The sequence below is a fragment of the Odontesthes bonariensis genome, chromosome 15, assembly GCF_027942865.1.
Source record: "Odontesthes bonariensis isolate fOdoBon6 chromosome 15, fOdoBon6.hap1, whole genome shotgun sequence".
In the NCBI taxonomy this organism is placed as follows: Eukaryota; Metazoa; Chordata; class Actinopteri; order Atheriniformes; family Atherinopsidae; genus Odontesthes; species Odontesthes bonariensis.
This window is the reverse complement of record NC_134520.1, coordinates 17832296-17851719: the sequence shown is the minus strand read 5'-3', so window position 1 is coordinate 17851719 and position 19424 is coordinate 17832296. Positions and strand designations below refer to the sequence as shown.

Here is a 19424-nt window from a genome sequence, read left to right as displayed (position 1 = left end):
AACAAAACAACATGCTACACCGATTATCAGTTCAGCGAGAAAAAAAAAACCCGTTCTTTTAAATAATGTATAGAGAAGAGGTTTTCTGAAAGCAACTACAAGATAAAATCCAGGAAAGTCATCAGAAACGTTTATTTCTTTGGTGATTCCTGTCTTATCTTCTGCTGCGGGATCACGGCAATGTGGATCTCACCTCCTTCAGTTTGTCGGTCAGAACTTTGATCTCCTCCTCGTACTTGTCCTCTTTTTCAGAATACTGTTGACAGAAATACGAGAAAACAACAACTTCATCAGTGGCGGTTATGTAGAGGTGTGCACTCTTGCTTTTAACCGCAGACACGCCTCGCGTGAGCATCATTAATCATTAAGAGTAAGAATAGTTGGAGGGATAAGGAGGAGTTACTGGCATACAAGAAGGAAGGTGTTTGTCCGCTCTGGGAACGAGTTTGGCTGAGATGCCGTCCGCATCTGACTGAGCAGAGCGAAAGCATGACCATATACTGCTAACAGAAAGCGGTCATGTGGTTAACCTGGCATGCTGTCATGCTGCATGTCTGTGCTTGGGAAGGAATGTAGAAAAGGGGAAGAATGTACTGCTGCTTTCTGCGGTTCACACACGCTGACACACCTTATGCTGCCATTAAATTCGTACATACAAAACACAGCCTCAGTGGCTGGGGATGCATGGCTGAGTTGTGAGCCCGGCCTAATGATACACAGCTAGAATGAATGTTATATAAAACAATACTTTGGTGATGTAGTATCCCTCCCTGAGGCCAGCTCACCAAAATTACGGTCCACTGAACCATGAGAGCAGCCCAAATGACAGGATACAGGAAAGTGAAGATGACTATGTGTTGGGTGCCAGGCGAGGTGTCCAGTATATGCATCACCGTGGATATTTAGGCCATTTGTGTGTGTGGTGGAGAATGAAAAAAAAGTGTGTTTAGTCAAATGTCCCATTCTGAGAGGCTTCCTAACTTGGAAAAGGTTGTTTTTTCTTTTGCTCACAGTCTGCAGCCTTAGGCATGATGCACTGATCTCAAACGTTACTGGATGACATCAGTTTGATACAATCTGCTGCTTTTTATGTGGGAAAACTCCACCTGTCTAGTGTCAAAGAAAGCCAAATAAACAAGTCTTGGTTGTAAAACACGTGAACCTATTTGTGTTGTTGCTATGGACGGCACCCTCCGTACATCCAGCTCACCTTCTCAGACTGGGCTTCTAAGGACTTCAGGTTGTTGGTCACATTTTTCAGCTCCTCTTCCAGGTCACCGGCTTTACTGTGCAGGGAAAACGAGGCACAGCGTGCTTTAAGGCGACAGCGGCAAGTGAGAGTATTTGTGCATTTGTCTTTGCATGCGTTTATGCAACTGTGCGTCTACTGGCATTACCATTCAGAGAGCTCGGCCCTCTCCTCAGCTCTCTCCAGCTCCCCTTCCAATATCACCAGTTTACGAGCCACCTGGGATTAAAACAAACAAACAACAGATTTATAGGGGAATTTCTTTTGGACTTTGACATGACGTAGTAACAACCGAGCAGGAATGAGGCAGCTCCTACTATCAAAGCCTCACCTCCTCGTATTTACGGTCGGCCTCCTCGGCGATGTGTTTGGCCTCCTTCAGCTGCATCTCCTGGATCTCCATCTTCTCCTCGTCCTTCATTGCTCTGTTCTCAATCACCTTCATCCCTCTGATCGGGCAATGAGGGAAGATGACAAGAGTTACATTTTTCAAAGCACCCCTTTAGAAACACTCTCCGTCATTGTTCGCTTTGTTAGAGCTTGATACTTGAGTGAACTAAAACCAAACGAATCAAGTCACCTCTCGCTCTCGTCCGCAGCCTTCTCTGCCTCCTCCAGTTTCTGCAGCGCTGTGGCCAGCCTCTCCTGGGCTCGGTCCAACTCTTCCTCCACCAGCTGGATCCTACGGTTCAGAGCTGCTACATCACCCTCCGCCTGAGAGAGGAAGAAGAGAACTTAAGTCATTCACATCCATCCCTCTGGCCTGTTCCCTACCATAAAACAGGAAGGGAAGGAAAAGACTAAAAGATTCACAAGATTATGAAGAGGAGTTGGAACAGGCAGCTCCTTTTCAATCGTCTGCGCACATCAGGAAGAATGACTTCATCTTTTAATATGGTTTCAATTCACATCTTAAATGTCTAATTTGTGTCCTTTGGACACTTTTTTAAAGATGCGGCGAAAGAAGAAAAGGAAGCGAAGTTTATTTAAGAAGCTATCAGTCAGCTATCAGGAAGATAAATATGAACTCTTGAGAGGACTGTGCAGCAGTGACCACTGACCAAGTTCCTCATGACTATGACAAGTTCCACTTTTAAGAGCATCTGAAACAGTACAAACGTAAGCATACGCGACTATAAAACATTTATAGTGCTTTCCCTCATAAGTTAGAAAAAAAACCAAAAAACTTTTTTGCAAAGTAGGAAAGTTTCACCTTCTCTTTCTTTCTGTTTTTATGTGCTTATGTAAAAAGACGTGTGAAAAAAAAAAAACCTAAACTGAAGGGTTTCTGTTGCATATTTTAGAAGATCCATATTTAGTTAACTGTGTACTGTCCAATGGTTCCAAGTTCTCTCGGCTAAATAAGAAGCCGCACACACACGTAGCACAAGGCCCGTTTAGGGGTCCGATACTGAAAATACATCTGATCCAAGATATTCAACTGTAAATATGTTGCTATGACGACATGGAAATAATCTGCCTTATCATTCGCCACCAACCTACAAAATCCAAATGAATACTGCAAGTGAACTATAACATATTCCACCGTGTGCAGGTGAGTGTTTTGCTCGACTTGCTCTCTATGGTCGTTCATATTTCACTCAAAAGAGGATGAACGAAGGCAGCTGGATGTCCTTGGAGAACCCCCACTGAGTCGCAGAGCCTACCTGTAATAAGCAATACGGCTGGTGGGTGTAATCCATTCTAATATCTGAAGACCGACTTTGGATTTGAAAGAAAATGATTACGAAACATCAATTTCCGGTGAAGTGACCGCAGAACTCAGCAGGGAGGGTGAATGGGTTTTTTTCTCATCTGCTCTCAGTAAACAAAAGACTGAGAGGAAATAAAAAAAGCAAACAGACAACTATACAAGAATTTCCTCTGTTGGACAGAGTTTTCCATCATCTCCTAGGGAGCTTAAGACAGTCTTAATACAACACAAGCAGACTGTCTACTGTAAGAATTCAAGTTTACAACCACACAACCAAAAGATCACAACTGCACTTTTGAGCGACCCGTCCATTAAAACCCAGAGAGCTCACCCAAGTTTACTCCCCATTCTTTCAGAAGGCAGCTGGGGATTTCTAAGAGACGTTACTGTGTGCCGAGAATGCAGGGCAGCAGTTTGTAGGTCAGCGGCTCATTAGGTAGTCAATGAGTCGAGAAGTCAGATCAACAATCAAAAGTGTCTGCCATTCGGATTGCAGGTGGCTGAGTCATTCTGAGAGGCATTTGTTGGGACTAGAGCGAGAGAACTGGCATTGAGGAGGAAAGGTGACACCACACAGAAAAGAAGCCAGAGCTCAGAAATCTTAAAGACGAAAAATAGGTATCAAGTCTGCTTGTGCTGAGAATAAAAAGACCTCCATTCCAGGGCAGACTTCCATTCGGTCACAGACGCAATATTTCAGGAAATGAAAGCATGGTTTCCTACTTGTTGGCAGCTGGCACCCTGCCTCTGTTTTTTTTTTTTTTTTTTTTCAAGATTTTTTCCATCTCGTCCCTATTTCATCTCAGACTGCTGACTAACCAGTTGGCCTTTCCACCAGTCTTTTTACCCTCTGTCCCTTGCCTACACCCCACTACATTCAAGAATATGAGACAGGAAATGTCTGTCAAACTATCACTGACATGTCTTACAACAGTCAGCACGTGACACACAACACAGAATGAAAGAAAGAAAATGTAGATCATAAATCGCTCAAAAACATCTTGAGCTTTCATCAGCACGCCTCCCAACACAGGTCAGAGTCTGTCGACACTACATCTGGCTGGTTTGAAAGGTCGCACAGGATTAAACTAGAGCCTGTAATAACAGATACTGCAACTTCCTGCGTCCTCAATGAAGCAATGTGCTGTGAAGAATACAGTCTACACACAAACAAACAAGCCATTCATGTGTTTTTCAGGTCAGCTACACTGCCACATCGGACGCACAAATGCTCTGCAAACATTCAAACAGAAACTCTCATTCTGCCACAAACGCACGCACGCACACACGTAATTACCTGCCTGCAAACGGCTGGTTTCCTGCCCAGTAAAATGTTTAGTTTACCAAGTGAAACAAAAAAAACCAAACAGCTAAAACCACTGTGATGGCATGTGCTCACAAACTGAAAGTGTGTGACCTGGTGCCTTATCTGTCATCAGATTTTCACAATCATAGAGGACGAGGGGGGGGGGGATCCCCTTATGTACAGAGACAGCCTTGTGTCAAAGTCAAAAGCTTATGTGTGTACAGTGCATGCTGTTATTGCCTCCGACTCCCTGAGGCATGTCCAAAAAAAGAAAAGAGCCTGTAAACCCTCAGGGTGATGTAGTGTGGATCGACACTCCTGCCACTTCAGATAATGATTTAACCAGAGATACTACAAGAGCAGCCGCACAATTAAAAAATAACCATGACAAACACAACCACACTATCAAGACAGCTCACAAGAAACGATAAGACTCTACTTCGAGGGATACTACCATCACTTTACAAATGAGGATCTTGAAACAGGTGACAGGAAGTCAGCTGCCCAACATCCTTTCATTTCCTCCCTTTGATTGTTTGCCCTCTCAGAGCTGGTGTTCTCTCTTCATCTCTCTGGCCAAGCCCCCTTCCTTTAGCACCCACTTTGCATTCTCCGGCTGCCAGGGACACACAATGCCTTATATGGTAAACAAACTATGGAGAATGTCTGTGGCGGAGTAAGATTGTGTCAACGAGAGCAGATGTTTGCAGACACACGTACGTTTAGAAGATACTGGAGGACACAAAGCTGCTCCCTTATCATCACAGTTTGACATATTACACCAGCTCTCCGAGAGGTGAACGGTGTTTCAGTACCTTTTATCTACTCAACAGCTCCTCTGGAGCACTTGGTGCCTTTCTGGTGGATCTTTAACTATCACAGTCATTCTTTTTTTTTAGGACTCATTACATTTTTTGAAAACACTCTCTTTCTAGTTCAGAGTCAGATTAGATGAGAAGATTCAAGCCAGTTCCCTTTTGGTGCACCCAAATTTTGTCTAGCTCAGCACGGTATATAAGGACAACAGACAAGTGGTCTGACCCAGGGCAACAAATACCCCTTTTTCAACCGAGGCAGCTCCAGGAGTAGTTTGGAGTCCACACCCTATCTCAAACCACGGGTGTGCGACCAGGAAACTGTTTCCAGAGTGGTGCTAACTCGTTGTTGGTAAGAGACTGAGAACTGTTTGTCACAAACAGGGAGTCGGAAAGTTAAGATCAATAAGATCTGAAACATTTGACTGCCATTAAAAAAGAAAAAAAAAAAAGCTTGGCGTATTGTGTAGTCGGCCTAATCCAAAGAACGATAAATGAAAACAGCTGAAGGATGGATGAGAAGCGTAATTTTGCTTGCAATTTAATGCTTTCATGTCGTCATGGGATGGACTTTATGAACTCTTTAGCAAAAAGTAGTCAGCCCATTTGAATGCTGCCCTATATCTTCAATTTGCCACCTATCATTTATTAAAAACCACAAAGCCTCGGCATTTATAAATGCTCTATGGTCAAACAAATTACAAGTGCTTTTCCCAAAAGGTCCAACTATGCCTGTAAGGGTCAGGTAACCATGTGCTGGAAACCAGTTATGCCACTGTTATGACTGTTACGATGTACGACCACGATACATTTGCCTCTGCAAGGTAAACAATCTATAGCCTCACTTGAAGGTACAGCCCAGTTCTGCTGGGAGTGACATTGAAAAAATATCTAAGTGTATTAAATATATTATAGACAGAATCAAGGACAAGTGAAAGAGGAATCTAATTACTAGCTGATTCCAGGGCAGTGGGCTAATGAGCTGCACAATGCTGTTGGGGTTCAGGGTAAGTTATTCTTAACACTTATGCTTGCTACCCTCAATGTTAATGTGTATGCGTGTGTGTGTGTGTGTGTGTGTGTGTGTGTATATATATGAGAGAGAGCCAGAAAGACTAATCTATTCCCATAAAGATCCGGCATGCAAAGGCAGTCGCATGAAGTATGAGCCGGTCTGTCACGAAGTACGATATGTAAAATAAGGTCATTAAACATCCAGACAAGCTTCACAATGAGCACCCTCTTTGTGCAACATACACTTTGTTACCTGAGAACAGTATGTTCTCTATGACTCTCAGAGGATTCTTGATCTGATGTCTAATCCTCATCAGAAGCTGACAGCAGCCCGGTTACGCAATGCCGTTTTTTAAAATCCAAAATACACATTAAAGAACGACGATTTTCCAGAAAAGCTGCAGCACCGACACAACTGACAGTAAAATATGCTGTGGGGACAGGGGATTTAAATACCTGCATGTCAATCAAACAGCCTGGCATACCTGTTTTTATGGTTCTTTCAGGCCAAGCAGAAGCTTTTTATACTCTGCGCTGACACTTCCAAACTGGAGGCACGAAGGAACAACTAAACTTAACTTAAGTCTCCCTAAACTTTTGGAACGGAAATCTGAAAATGCTCACTTGTTTCCACTTTGATTCAAACTCCACTGTGGAAGTGCAACTTACTGTAGAATATTATTTACATTCACTTCTTGTTCTTTTTTTTAATGCCGCAAATTTAGCTGTGCTAGCACTAACTACAAATATAACCGAGTCCTCGTTTGAATGAGAACCCACAGCCTCGGCCTGTATAATCAACGAGGCCACTAACATGGGGGTGTTCCCCAGCATGCCAGTGAGCGCCAGAAAGTATCAACATTTGGCAGTTATATTTGGAAAGTTGAGTTATTCCCAGGCAGAGGGTCCAAACAAAACACTGAAATCAGGAAGTAATTCTTTCCACTGACTGTTAAGAGGCCCTGCACAGAACCGCACAAAGAAAGGCGGCAAACAGACGACACCTAAAGTGGATTCTGACAAACTGATGAGTTGAAGGAAGCCATTCTTATTATTTTACCATTGTCTATAGGCCTGTTGAGTGGTTAAAAACGTTAATCCCACTTAACAGTGGGACTTTTTGTTGTCAAATGAAATCTATCACAATTTAGACTAAACACTCTTCCCATCTGGTAAGCTGCTGAAATTTTATCTTTTAAGGTTTAAGTGCAAATACGCTCCAAACAAGCATACTATTACTGACCAAGGCCTCCCTTTTTGTTTTGGTAAGCGAGGGAATATCTAGCAGAGGGACACGACAGAGCACAATCAAAAGAGCAGCTCGTGCACCGAGCTTCAGTGAGGACACAAACTTTTAAGAGCCTCCTTTTCTGGAAAGATGACAGTACTTCTTAAAGTTACTTGAATGCTGATGTTGTCAAAAGACTGCGGTTATAACTGTGGTCATAAAAATCAGGACTTTACTGGAGCAACAGTCTGGAAGTGCTTTGAGCAACCGCAAGTTGACACGTCGTCTTAATGCGACGATTTTCAGTCTTAATTTCTGACTCTTTTAGCCGCTTGACACAAGAAACAGAGACGCATGCGAATGAGTGTTAGCATTATATGGCTGTTTTAGCATTATGTGGCTGTGTTAGCTCCGCTTTTAGATGCCACCTACATGCTTTTCATAAGTCCACTTTTGATCAGACTAATAAAAAATTTTCGGGTGTCATCTACACACGCTAACTGTGTGACGGAATAGACTTTTGATGAGGAGTCTTATTAAATATTCTCCTGTGTTAATGGCCATTATTATTTTTTGTGAGACTGCGTTACCCATTTATTAAACCTGATTATTTCTCAAAAACTACAAGCGATTCATCTAAAAAAAGTAAGTGATGTCATGGTGCCCTGTGTGCAGGAAATTGCCTTGAGTCTACCAAATTCCACGCAGATGTCACCACGACCCTGCAGACATACAGCCTATTCTATCAATAGAGCAAAACTATTTGACAAAAATGGCTCCCGTGCTTTTGTGAAGAGAAAACTACTATCAAGCCAACTTAAAGGACCCAATGTAGATATTTCATTAGTTTTAAGTACTGAGGCTGGGATCGACATCAGCTAACTCCACCAAACTCACTAATCTTCCTGTTGATCAGGGCTGGAGCTCAGGGACAGGAAGTGTTAGGAGTAGAAGTACAGGAAGTGCTGGACCAGAGTCGCTGGGCGACATCCTGGGAGTGGCAGTGTGCGGTGTGTGTGTGTGTGGGGTGGGGGGTACCTCACTGAAGGCTTGAGTCAAACTTCCCCTTTCCAATAAGATTTTAGAAATAGATGTGGATGCCGCAAACTGTACGTCGCTATGCTGTGTGGCTAAACAGTAAATGTCACCGTGGCAACCATATGTGTCAACAGACAACATTACCGTGTTTGACAAAGGGGACAAAAACTTCAAGGGAGAAATTTACCTTTCAATAAATTCTTATTTTCTTTTCACGGCTGATTATTTTTCCACTTGAAAGGATCAAGTCAAAGGTCCACGTCACAAGAAGCTGCTCATCTGGTTCGACCAGGCTGCTCACGCAGCTCTCAGGCTCACAAATAAAGCACGAATAATTATCTTTGGCCTGACTTGGTGTTGCTGCTGTGAAAACTGAACTGCTCATTGAGAGTAATGGCTGCGAATAAACACATTTAACGAGCGAGTCAAGACTATGTCATGTCTCTGTGAACTGACAAAGCCTTGAAGCATTACTGAGCAGTTAAGCAACATCTCCAGAAGTGTCAAAACCACACAAGAAATACCATGAAGCAATCACTTTTATTTTTTGGTGACAGATGTGGCTAGCTGTCTCCTAATTCCTCCACATTTTAACATTCATTGTGCTCAGCAAGGTTCCCGTTTTGATCTCTCTGTGCTGCGATGAAAGAGTTTTTGTGCTAAGGAATGAGTCCAGGTTGTGCTAATTATTCACATATGGGTCTACACCAACCTCACCACACAAGTGTACTGCTGTCTGTCTCCAAATGCACATTGGGGGAGATCTGTGCAATGGCTTAAACCCTGCAAATGCTAAGCCTTAAACGTAGGGGAACCTGTTCAAAAGAATGAAACAAGTCGTTAAAAGATATTAGTAATGTAGTGAGGCATCCATAGCTGGAGGGTCGCATTTAAGCAGATTATGAATGACTGTGTGGCCCAAACTAGTAGTGATGTGAGAAAGCATGTTTTCATTCAGGAGTTTTGATTAATTTAAATGTAGCACAGTGACAAAACTTAAAAACACGAGCTCATCTATCAATTTAAAATCAAACGACGTGTGCGCTTTACTGCTGCAGAAGAGTAATAATTATCATCCAAGATTCTTCAACAAACTATTCATGTGGTGTGCCCGTGTCATGGCAAAATACAGTCATTAGGCATTAACACTCAAAGAGCGTAACATCCGTTGACTACAACGTCGAGTTACGTCAATGCCAAGTTATTTTGTAAGTCAGTCATCAAGCAACAACCAGAGAGGTATAAAGTCAGACTAGCTGTAATCCTTAGTGATGTCAGTATGTGACTCCGTACCAAAGTGATTAATCACAAGCTGGGCAAACGCCTACTTATCAAATTAAAGAGGTGCCCGGTTACCTAATAGGCAGTCTAACAAAAGGGGTAAGTCTGACAGAAGGGCGGCTCCTTTCATCAATTCAGCTGCCATATCTTTACAGCCACGCCTTCCCCTCCCACTCTCCTTGAATCTTCCCACTTGTCCTGTAATTAAACCAGCTCCTATGCAAAGGATATGGCACCATAAAGCAGCACGTGAAACAATCCAAGACTATTACTCAACTGTGCTGATAAGCATTTTTCTAGTTTCTACACTTCTCTGCGTCATAAAACTCTAATGTGACCAGAGTCAAGAGGCAGGCAGGTGACCGAGGGAGGCGAATATCCAGAAAAACAGAAGATAAGGCACTTTTGAAACATTCAGGCTTCTCGTCTGAGCAGCTGCACACTTGTGGAACTCCTGCAATGACTTGTGCAAATTTCGGCCAAAGTTACGCAATCACAACTGATAATGAGTGTTGAAATGTAAACAGAGGTAGCTGCTGAAACATATGGCCACTTATAATAAAGCATTTCACAGCTAGCATAATCTGGTCAGCAGGTAGAGTATCACAGGCCATTAGAGGGACAAATTCAAATGACATCTTACGAAAGCAGAACACTAGGAAAACCATAAAACGCATATTAACATCATTAATCATCAAGTGACGATGAAATCTTCTGTTGCTCATTAACCAATCAGCTACGCAGCCAACCTTTCAGCTCAAGATGGAAGTTTCTCAGACTGCCCATTTGAATCCAACAGCAGAGGAGGCCCATCTTTCTTTCTTTTCTTTTTTTTTAACTCTGTGCCCTGTATTTTCCTATCATATGTGGGGGCGGTGAGACCTGATGGTTAGACCATAAACCAGCCAGCTGCAGGAGGAAAACATCCACCCTGCTGACGTGCCCCTGAGCAAGAGAGAGAAGAATCTCCCCAGAGGCTTCAAAAACAGTCTTCCTCTAAGCTGGAAAAACCTGATTACCCATAATCAAAATATTAAGTCATACAGTTAATATCAGCACCATCTGTGAGAGCCGGGAGTAGTCTGGTCAGTCTAAGACATGAATTGAAACTTTCTCAGTTGCTTCCGTGCAGCCTACGTGGTCCACATTACTCACTGTAGCTTTACAGCGGCCTCCGAGTCAAGTCTTCACTGAGCATGCGCAGAGACGACGCAGGAATCCAAACTTTTTTTTTTTTTTTTCATTACAGACCAACGCCTTGCATTGTGGCACAATCACGCCCGCGAATGAATCAATGACATGATCTAATTGGACGTTTCGGAGCCGCATTGGTGAAAATGAACACGTTTACAGCGGTAAATCAGTCTGGACGCTTGAAAAGCAGAGCGGAGGAGTGAGGTTAAAAGTGACAGAAAGATCTTAAAAAAACAGAGAGGAGCGGATTGTCTCACTTTCTCTCGGAGCTCCCGTTCACTGTCCAGTTCTCTCTGTAGGACCTGAGCTCGATCCTCTGCGTCGTCGGCCTGCTGCTGCAAACACTGAATCTTCCTCTTCACAGCATCCAGAGAGTTCATACCTGCCATTGTTCACTATTTTGTTACTTAAGACTACACGTAGAAAAAATATATAACACAGTTAAGACTATTTCTGGGATGTGCAAAAACCGTATGCTACAGCTTCCTGCCTAATTGGTCAAGTCAGAGTATTATGTATAGCGAGGGAGGGGAAGAAAAAAAAAGGACCGGTAGTTGATTTACTGGGACGAAAAAAAAATCGATGTCCGTCCGGAGGCCAAAGTCTTTGGAATGTAAAGAAGTCGCTGAAGAGCAGCAAAAGTTACACAGCTCTGAAGTGTGAGTGTCCAGGTGATCTCCAAATGTTTCTTCTGGTTCGTAGGAATGAAAGGCTCATAGGCAGAGCAGACAGTTGTCCTCAGGAATGCGCGTTGCAGGGTTGGTCCGGGGTTTGAGGAGGAGTAGAGACGGAGCTGAGCAGAGCCGAGAGCGCGAGACTGAGCCGGAGAAGGAGAGAGATGATTGGAACGATGAGGTCAGAGGTGGGCGGGGCCTGTGCGTGCCTATATGTGTGCGTGCGTGCTGGTCCCTGTGACTGATGTGAGTGCTATGAAACTTTCGGAGAATAAAATGAAAGCCAGGATGATTTACTTTGAACATTGCTTTATGCAAACGTGAATGAACAGTTACATTTTCCCCTTTAATGAATTTAGAGCCAACTTCCAACATCACAGGGAAGCTGTTGGCAAGGCCCCAACACACTGGACAGGTACTGACCCCAGTGGAGTTTCCTCCTCCAATATTTAAAAAACGTTTTTAAAAAGGGAGATGAAAAGTAGTAAAACAGCATGAAATGTAACATTTTCACATTAAAAATGTCCAAATGTGACAAGACTAAAGTTCCCGTTATTGTCTTTAAAAGAAGAACCATAACCTCAGCTATGCTCACATACCAGCCATATTGTTCAGTTCTGGGTCAATACAGATAAGATGTTGACAGTTCACAATCCTAACTACAGTGTCTTGAATCTACCTTTCATGAGAACTCGACTGTCCACTGAAAGGTGTTTGTGTGCTAGATTACATTCTGGATGTGTCATTTGTATCAACAGCAAGAAAACGTCATATTTGTGAGACTATGTTGGGATGCACAAACAATTCTGAAATGGGTGCTATACCAGCAAATATGTGGAAGACATTTAGCTCTGGAGGACAGTAAACGCAGTTTTAAAAGATTATGGCTAGCTTTTGCTGTTTTAGTGAGTGGGGCCCAACTTCTCAAACCTAACTGACCTAACTTCTCACACCACAATTAACCACCACTCATAAATGCCTCACCTAAACACAAACTGTGCAATAACAATGTCTTTTGCAATACTTCCTATCATTTGCAATAACTGAAATCGCTCTTATGTGCAATAATAATACTACTGTCTATTTATTACTGCTGCTGTTCTTGTTTACAAGGGTCACACTGTTTTAATTGTGGCACTCAAACAAATCTGTAGCCTAACTTCTGCTTAACTTCTTACTGTTACAATTTCTGTACAATTGGATTTTTTTCTTATTTTTGTTCTTATTTTATTCAATTTAATTTTTATCTTCTATTTTTTTGTGAAGATTTGTATTTTTTGAAGAGTTGAATTTTTTCTTTTTTTTTTAATATGTTTTGTATTTTCATTTATTTACTTTTTAAATGATATTTTTTGCATATTTTTACCAGCAGGAGTGGAATAAGAATTTCGTTATATGTATGCACCGTATACGTACAATGACAATTCGAATACAAGGCTATTCTATTCTATCTTCTCAGACTTAACTTCTCAGGCCCCTCATGTGACCTCACGCCTTAGGCCACTGCGCTCTGAGCCAACTTTATTTAAGCATGAGTAGACTATTACAATAACTGGAAGGGCAGTAAAGCACCTGCATTACAAAAGTCAGACTAAAATTTTAAACATAGCCTTAAAACAACGTCTTAAAATGAATGACAATCAAGTATGGAAAAACTGTGCACCTCACATCTTTTTAGAAAGTGATTTTAGAGGTAAAATTATAAAGAGTTTGCTCCTTTTGTTCATCTGTAAAGCAGAAGCCGTCCACTCTGATTGTTCAGAGCCTTGAGGGGCCAGAAAAGTGAGGTCTGTAGTTGGGCCTTGTCAGTATTAGCAGCTATTGTTACTTCAGCTTGGTGACGTGAATGTAACCATAGAATTAAAAACTTCAATTCCTCAAATGACCATTTTGGGCGTACTCCAAAAGTGACTCAGTCTCCACAGTCCCCTCATGTTAAAATGCTCATGTTCACAGCAGAAATAAACAAGCTCGGTCCAAAAAACTGTTTTAGTATCCAGCATTTTCCCTTTAAGACAACTGTACACGAAGTTCAAATTATACAAAGCCCTGTAGTTATTGAAGGTCATTGGTACACTTATCGACAAGTGGATGTGCCACTTTTCCCTGATCTCGTTTATCAGTTTGTACATAAATGACATAATGTACATAAAAACTCATCCAAGTTCTGTCAGTTTTTATCCATCCTTACAGACAGGAGGAGAGAGGAACCAAGGAGGCAAAAATGAGAGAAACGGGATACTCGTGGCTCCAAATCCTGGGAGGAGAGTCAAGACTGGATTGTATGAAAAAGTGATGCCTGAGGCTACCTCCTCTGTTTAAAGATAATTTTCCAGTTTAACATATCTTTTCACCATTCTTACCATTTAAGTTCAACTGGAAAAAAAACACCATTAAACACAGTAGGAGGCCAGAGGTATTTCTTATTTAAAACTTTCTAATCATTCTTGGAAAAAAAAAAATTCAGATAAGAGGCGAAAAGTCCAAGCCCTTTTATTCAAGCACTGAGAATTACCATGACTGACGACAGTATCAAAACAGACATACCCCACAGACCAGTGATCGACGAAACAGCGGCTTAGTTAGTCTTTTATATGCAGTCTAAGGTTCAAACCCAGAGGATACAGAATTTCACTCATTGTAACTGAACATTTCATTTTGGGTTCCTGTTTTATGGCATCATACCACCTTTGTAACCTGCGTGCCACAGAATTATTTTTTTCCAGTATCAACCCATCTTACTACAATGTGAGATAAGTGACAGGTTTTACGTTTTAATTGTTTCCACCACTGATTTAACCGCATTGCCCTGAATCTGCCACATGATGTTGGCAGCAGTTGTTGTGTGAGCAACCTACTCATTGCCAGTGGCTATTTCATGAGAATGAGAAGACATAATGTGAATGAAACTTTATAACATAATCTCATCTTTCAGTGTAATTTCTGCCACCACATACACAAATTTTTAAAACAGCAACCTCACAACTTCCTAAAACTACTTCTTATGCTTTAGTTTGGATAGAGACGGCCAAAGCTGCAGAAATGACATACTCTCAATTTATTGTGTATAGTTATAAAAACATACCTTTTATGCTCAGCCTGTGGCTGTCTCGTTCTATTTTTATAACCTCAGATTAAATCTATCCATTGCTAAACTTGAACCCATTCTGACACTTTAGATATCTATCATAAATTCTTGCACTTCTTGAGGAACTATTTGAAGGTTTGTCATGAAGGACTAAGCAAACACACACCTGCCTGCTCACAAGTGATGTGCATTGCGTGGATGTTTATCAGATTTATGCTCCATCCTTCATGTTTTGGGGTATTTCTTTACCAGCCCTGCCCGTGTTTACCTTCATCGTCTCCCATTCACACCATCAGTCTGAGAACAAACACTTTGGGGGGGTTTGACAAGATTGGCAGATTTCAGCTCAGCTCAGTTCAGGTTCACCCTAAATTCAATCCTGGTGTTCACAACAAGAAGGAAATCTCTCACAATCAGTCTCATGTGTTGATTGAGCCCCTCTCTCTGATTTGCCCCTTGCACCGGAAAAGCTGGAAGCATTGATTTCATTAAACACAGCAGTGTGGGACTTTCTGTTTGCCTTAGCTGCATTCCTCACATACCAGCGCCCCCCTGCCTGCTCTCTGCTTTCTCTGCTCGCTGGCCACCTCAGAGCAGCTTTCCCCTTTAGAACTGTTGATGCTGTGTGTGGGGTTACCAATACCTGCACCAGGACTCTGTGGTGCAACCCGTAGTTGTCGACATTCTGCTTGAAGATTGTGTTCTAGACCTCCTAATGACAGACTCTGTGGGGCTGCTTGAGCAAACAATAAACAGTGATGACCTAAATATGAGCTCCACTGGTCTCATCCCCCTTTTTTAAGATTCATAACTGCTTAGTCGCTGAGGCTGTTGATTCAATACTCTGCTTTCCCTGTCCACTCCAGGTTTCCAATCCTTTCTGTGTGAATTCACATGTGTAATGACTTGACTGCTGCCTCTAATAAGTGACATGCGGAGGGGAATTCATGGAAGTGGGACAGCTTCACCACTTTTGATTTCGGTGTTACAGCGTTGGGCTTCACTGGAAATGTGAATTAATGTCAAATTGAACATCTAAATTGAGCTAAACTTGCAGGGCATGAAACCTCTTTCCACTCCAGGACACCCAAGAGTGGAAGCTACACCTAAATCACACGTTTCCAGAGGCCCACTTGACCCACTTTTACATGTGAGGCTTCTCAAAACTGTTTTCAGAGTTTATTCAATCACTGCTTGAGGATAATCCAGTATGTCTCAGCCTCCAACTTTGTGTCTTCATGGCAACACTTCCCTTCTCTTTGTGTATCATACAGCACTGCATTTCCCTGGGATATCCTCCGTGAGACTTAAACAATGCCACATCTTGGTGGAAGGTAGAAGACGCTTTTTTTTTTTGCACTTCACTCTCTCTGCTTGGCTTGCTTAGGAATCTCTTTTGAACATCTGGATACATAACATACTGGAACATACTGGATTCTTACCTGTCGTTGAAAGGCAATTTCACTGAATAAGTGATATGACCAGTATTTTATCCTTATCTTGGACATAACAGATTCCTTAGGACCCTGATTGGCTTTCACTTGCCCTTGATTTATTTCCCTTTCACAGACACAAACTCTGACTCAAGGCATCAAACACAGTCCTGAGCAAACACGCTCTCAAGTGCCAGAGGACCCACCACTGACGGATATACAGGCATGTGGTTTGCGGTGATGCCAACAATCTAAAATATGACCCTTTCTCCAAGATTGCGCCTGATTAACTACAGGAGAATTGCCTAATCTAATGTTCTGCTGAATTGACTAAATTAATTACTTTGTTTATCCAGAAAATGTTCTCTTACATCTAAGAATTATTGATATTGATAGATTCATAGAGTCCACTTGAGTCGGCTCTGATTTGATCTGTACACCACAAAGTCCAGTGCTCTGGAGTTAAGACTGAAGTGATGTCCTCAACTCTGCTTGATGTTTCTGCTCCCAATCTTAGACCTAACTGTCAGAGGTGGAATTGCATTTCTGGTAATGTGTACACAAGAGAATTCCAGGAAAGAGAAAGCGTGGATGTGGATACAGTCTCATTAAGTTTCATAGACAGTATAAGGTTCCGTCTGGACTTTGAAATATCATAAAAGTGCTGTATCAATCAATTGACACTATGACAATATGCAAAAGTCAAACCACAAGCTAAATATGATATAAGTAACAAAAGTAAATGTTCTTATCGGACATATACATGGCTCTTGTGACAGGTTAAGTTTCTGCAAATTATTATTCATAATCTACAAATGTGTAAGTAACATTTTAGTATTGGTTAGCTGGTGTTTTCTACTTTGCTGTTTTTCTCTCACATGTCGAGCTTTGTGAACAGTCTTTCATGTTCTGTTCATAGTGGCTTTCTGAAATGTTGTGTTCTTTGTTGAGTTGATGGACAAAGTAATGCACGGTCGATTTCACAGCATTCATTTACGCACATTTGAAAACACTGACACACTTATCAGAATCATAAAATGAAAACAGCGGTATGCTCTCTGCTTTATGTTGCTGGTTTGGAAGACCTGAGTAAATATATGTGTATTCTGTGTGTGTGTTTGGGTGAAGGGATTACAGTTTAATCATGTGCTCATCTTTCAGGAGTAGCTGCACAGGAATGCAACAGTCTCTGAAGGGCTTCAAACCTCTCACAGGGGATCAAAGCAAAGCTACTGCTGCTGCTGGCTTAGAGAGTCCAGCTGTGGAATAATGGGCCTTAGTTTCCAACATTGCCGTGGTAACAGACATCAGTCTTCGTAAGTGTGTTAAAGTCAGATAGAGCAAGTAATTAATGGCAAGAGCAGAGGCCTCGTGTCAATATTCAAAGTATGGATGGGGATTCGGTATGACACGATCGGGTGAGCTGACCCTGACGTCCTGTTTGTGTGTAAGAACAGTATGAGCGTGTGGCCCCTTACTCACATCTGCAGCTTTCTTCTCAGAAAGTTCCAGTTTCTCCTGAGCATCTTTCAGGCCCTCTGAGAATTTGTCCAGTTCGTCCTCTGTCATTTTCAGCTTCTTCTGGAGGTCCAGCAACTCCTCCTCCAGCTGCAGAAGGACAGAATATTAGTGAGCTGAAATAATGGCTCAGTCTTAGAGGGAGTTGTTAAAGCAGATGATTCTCTTTTCTTTTTTGTTATATCAGGATACTGATAAAGCTGACATGGCTAATTTGGGAGTCTAATTGGGTTTATGATATTTGAGAACATTCAAATGGCAGTGTTTGCTATCAGCCTCTCATGACAAGAACACTGGCATGCAGTCAGCGCCTCCCTCACTCACAGACGCACGCACATAAACACACGCTGACAGGGTCAAGTGTTTCCCCTAATCAGAGTTACCCTCTCAGTGCCTGTGAGGTGCAACTGATAATCCAGCTGAATTCCTGGCTCCCCTTCTCTCCTGGTGCCTTAAAATACAGCTGTTATCAGTACGAACAGATGCCAGGAACCACAGCTTTAATGTGTGTGTACGTGTGTGTGTGTGTGTTTAATCTCTCATTTATGAGTGTATATCTTACACTTGAAGGTATGCATTGTGTTTGTTCTCTCCTGTGTTGGATACACCTTCACGGAGGCTCCAGCCTCCATGACAGAGGTAGAGTCGGTTAGTGACCACACCATTAAAGAAAAAAATCTGCTTTTTATCCTCACCAAAAAGCAGATGCTGATCCTGGGTGGTCTCATTGCCTGAACTGGCTAGTATCAGCATCAGGACTCTGTGGCAACCTTTCTTTGGGCCTCAATATGAACAGTTTTAACTCTAATCTACAGCTCCTGTTGATCTTCTCAGTATTTGTTGGTGACTCAGGTTGTGTCAAATGGTTTGCCCCCATAAAAAGCCAGATTGTTAGCAACTAATGACAGGGACGAAAAGTTGCCCCTTACTTTGCCCCTTAGTATGCTTGTTTTTCCTTTCATGAAACTAGAGCAACTATAGAGGTATAAAATAGAAAGTATAACCTGAGCTAAATAGGAGTGTTGAATCAAAGTGAAACAAAAGAAAGAAAGAAAACAGAAAGAAAAAAGGAAAGGAAAATTCAAGTTCAAATATTTCACAGTGACACGATAAATTAGCTGTGAGGAATCTTGTATAAATAAATGTGTTGTGTTTATAGGCAGATTCCTTGAAGGTATGTCTGGTATGGTATCAATGTTGTGATTGGCTTGAGAGCTGGACGAAGAGAAAAGCTTTTAAAGAAAAGAAAATGCGCTTTTCTTACAGTGCCTGTGGATATTTACTTTTTGCATGAATAATTCTTTATTTTAGAATGAATCTAATTCTCCCAATGCAACTCATCAGTAAGTCATTTTGCTGCGAGTTAGTTATTATTTTTTTAGGCTTGGTGACATGTTTGTGTGGTCATTATTTCAGTCTATTTATGTTAGATTTTTCAAAAATGATCCCTTCTCAAAATCAGATGTCTTGCATACATGTGCTGACATACTTTCTGACCCATCCGTGTCTTTTCCCACCTGTTTGCATTTGTCCTCTGCTGCCTTCTTGTCTGTCTCCGCCTGCTCTGCTCGGTCGATGGCGTTCTCCTTGTCCAGTTTGAGCATCTGCATCTTCTTCTTGATGGCCTCCATGGTGGTAGATTAGTTCGATTTCCTCTTCTGAGATGTGGAAATTCACCTTCAAATGTTTTGCCTCCTGGGCTGTTGAGATGAATGCAAGTCAGTGTAACAAAGCTGCAGAGAAAGAGTGAACGAGAAAGAGACAGAAAGGGAGAGACAGAGGGAAGGAGACAGAGAGAGATGTGAAAAGAGATGGCGAGCCCAGCCCTATATGGGTAGTTTTTTAAAGTGCAACAGAACCTGCCCCCAGTCT

General features: G+C 42.0%; 1 protein-coding gene across 4 annotated transcripts in view; it reads right to left on the bottom strand.

Annotated features, from left to right (window-relative positions):
- tpm4a (tropomyosin 4a) overlaps positions 1-19424 on the bottom strand; it is a 22447-nt gene extending 3023 nt beyond the window's left edge. The window contains exons 1-7 of one of the 4 annotated variants that reach the window (XM_075485295.1): positions 19070-19424; positions 17517-17642; positions 1830-1963; positions 1581-1698; positions 1398-1468; positions 1211-1286; positions 194-256 (exon numbers count right to left, since the gene is read on the bottom strand). In XM_075485295.1, coding sequence (XP_075341410.1) covers positions 194-256; positions 1211-1286; positions 1398-1468; positions 1581-1698; positions 1830-1963; positions 17517-17642; positions 19070-19183 — 702 coding nt within the window. In that variant the 5' untranslated portion in view covers positions 19184-19424. Of the gene's footprint in view, positions 1-193; positions 257-1210; positions 1287-1397; positions 1469-1580; positions 1699-1829; positions 1964-11096; positions 11533-17516; positions 17643-19069 lie in introns of those variants that run through there. The other 3 variants (XM_075485294.1, XM_075485297.1, XM_075485296.1) reach the window with 3 other exon arrangements.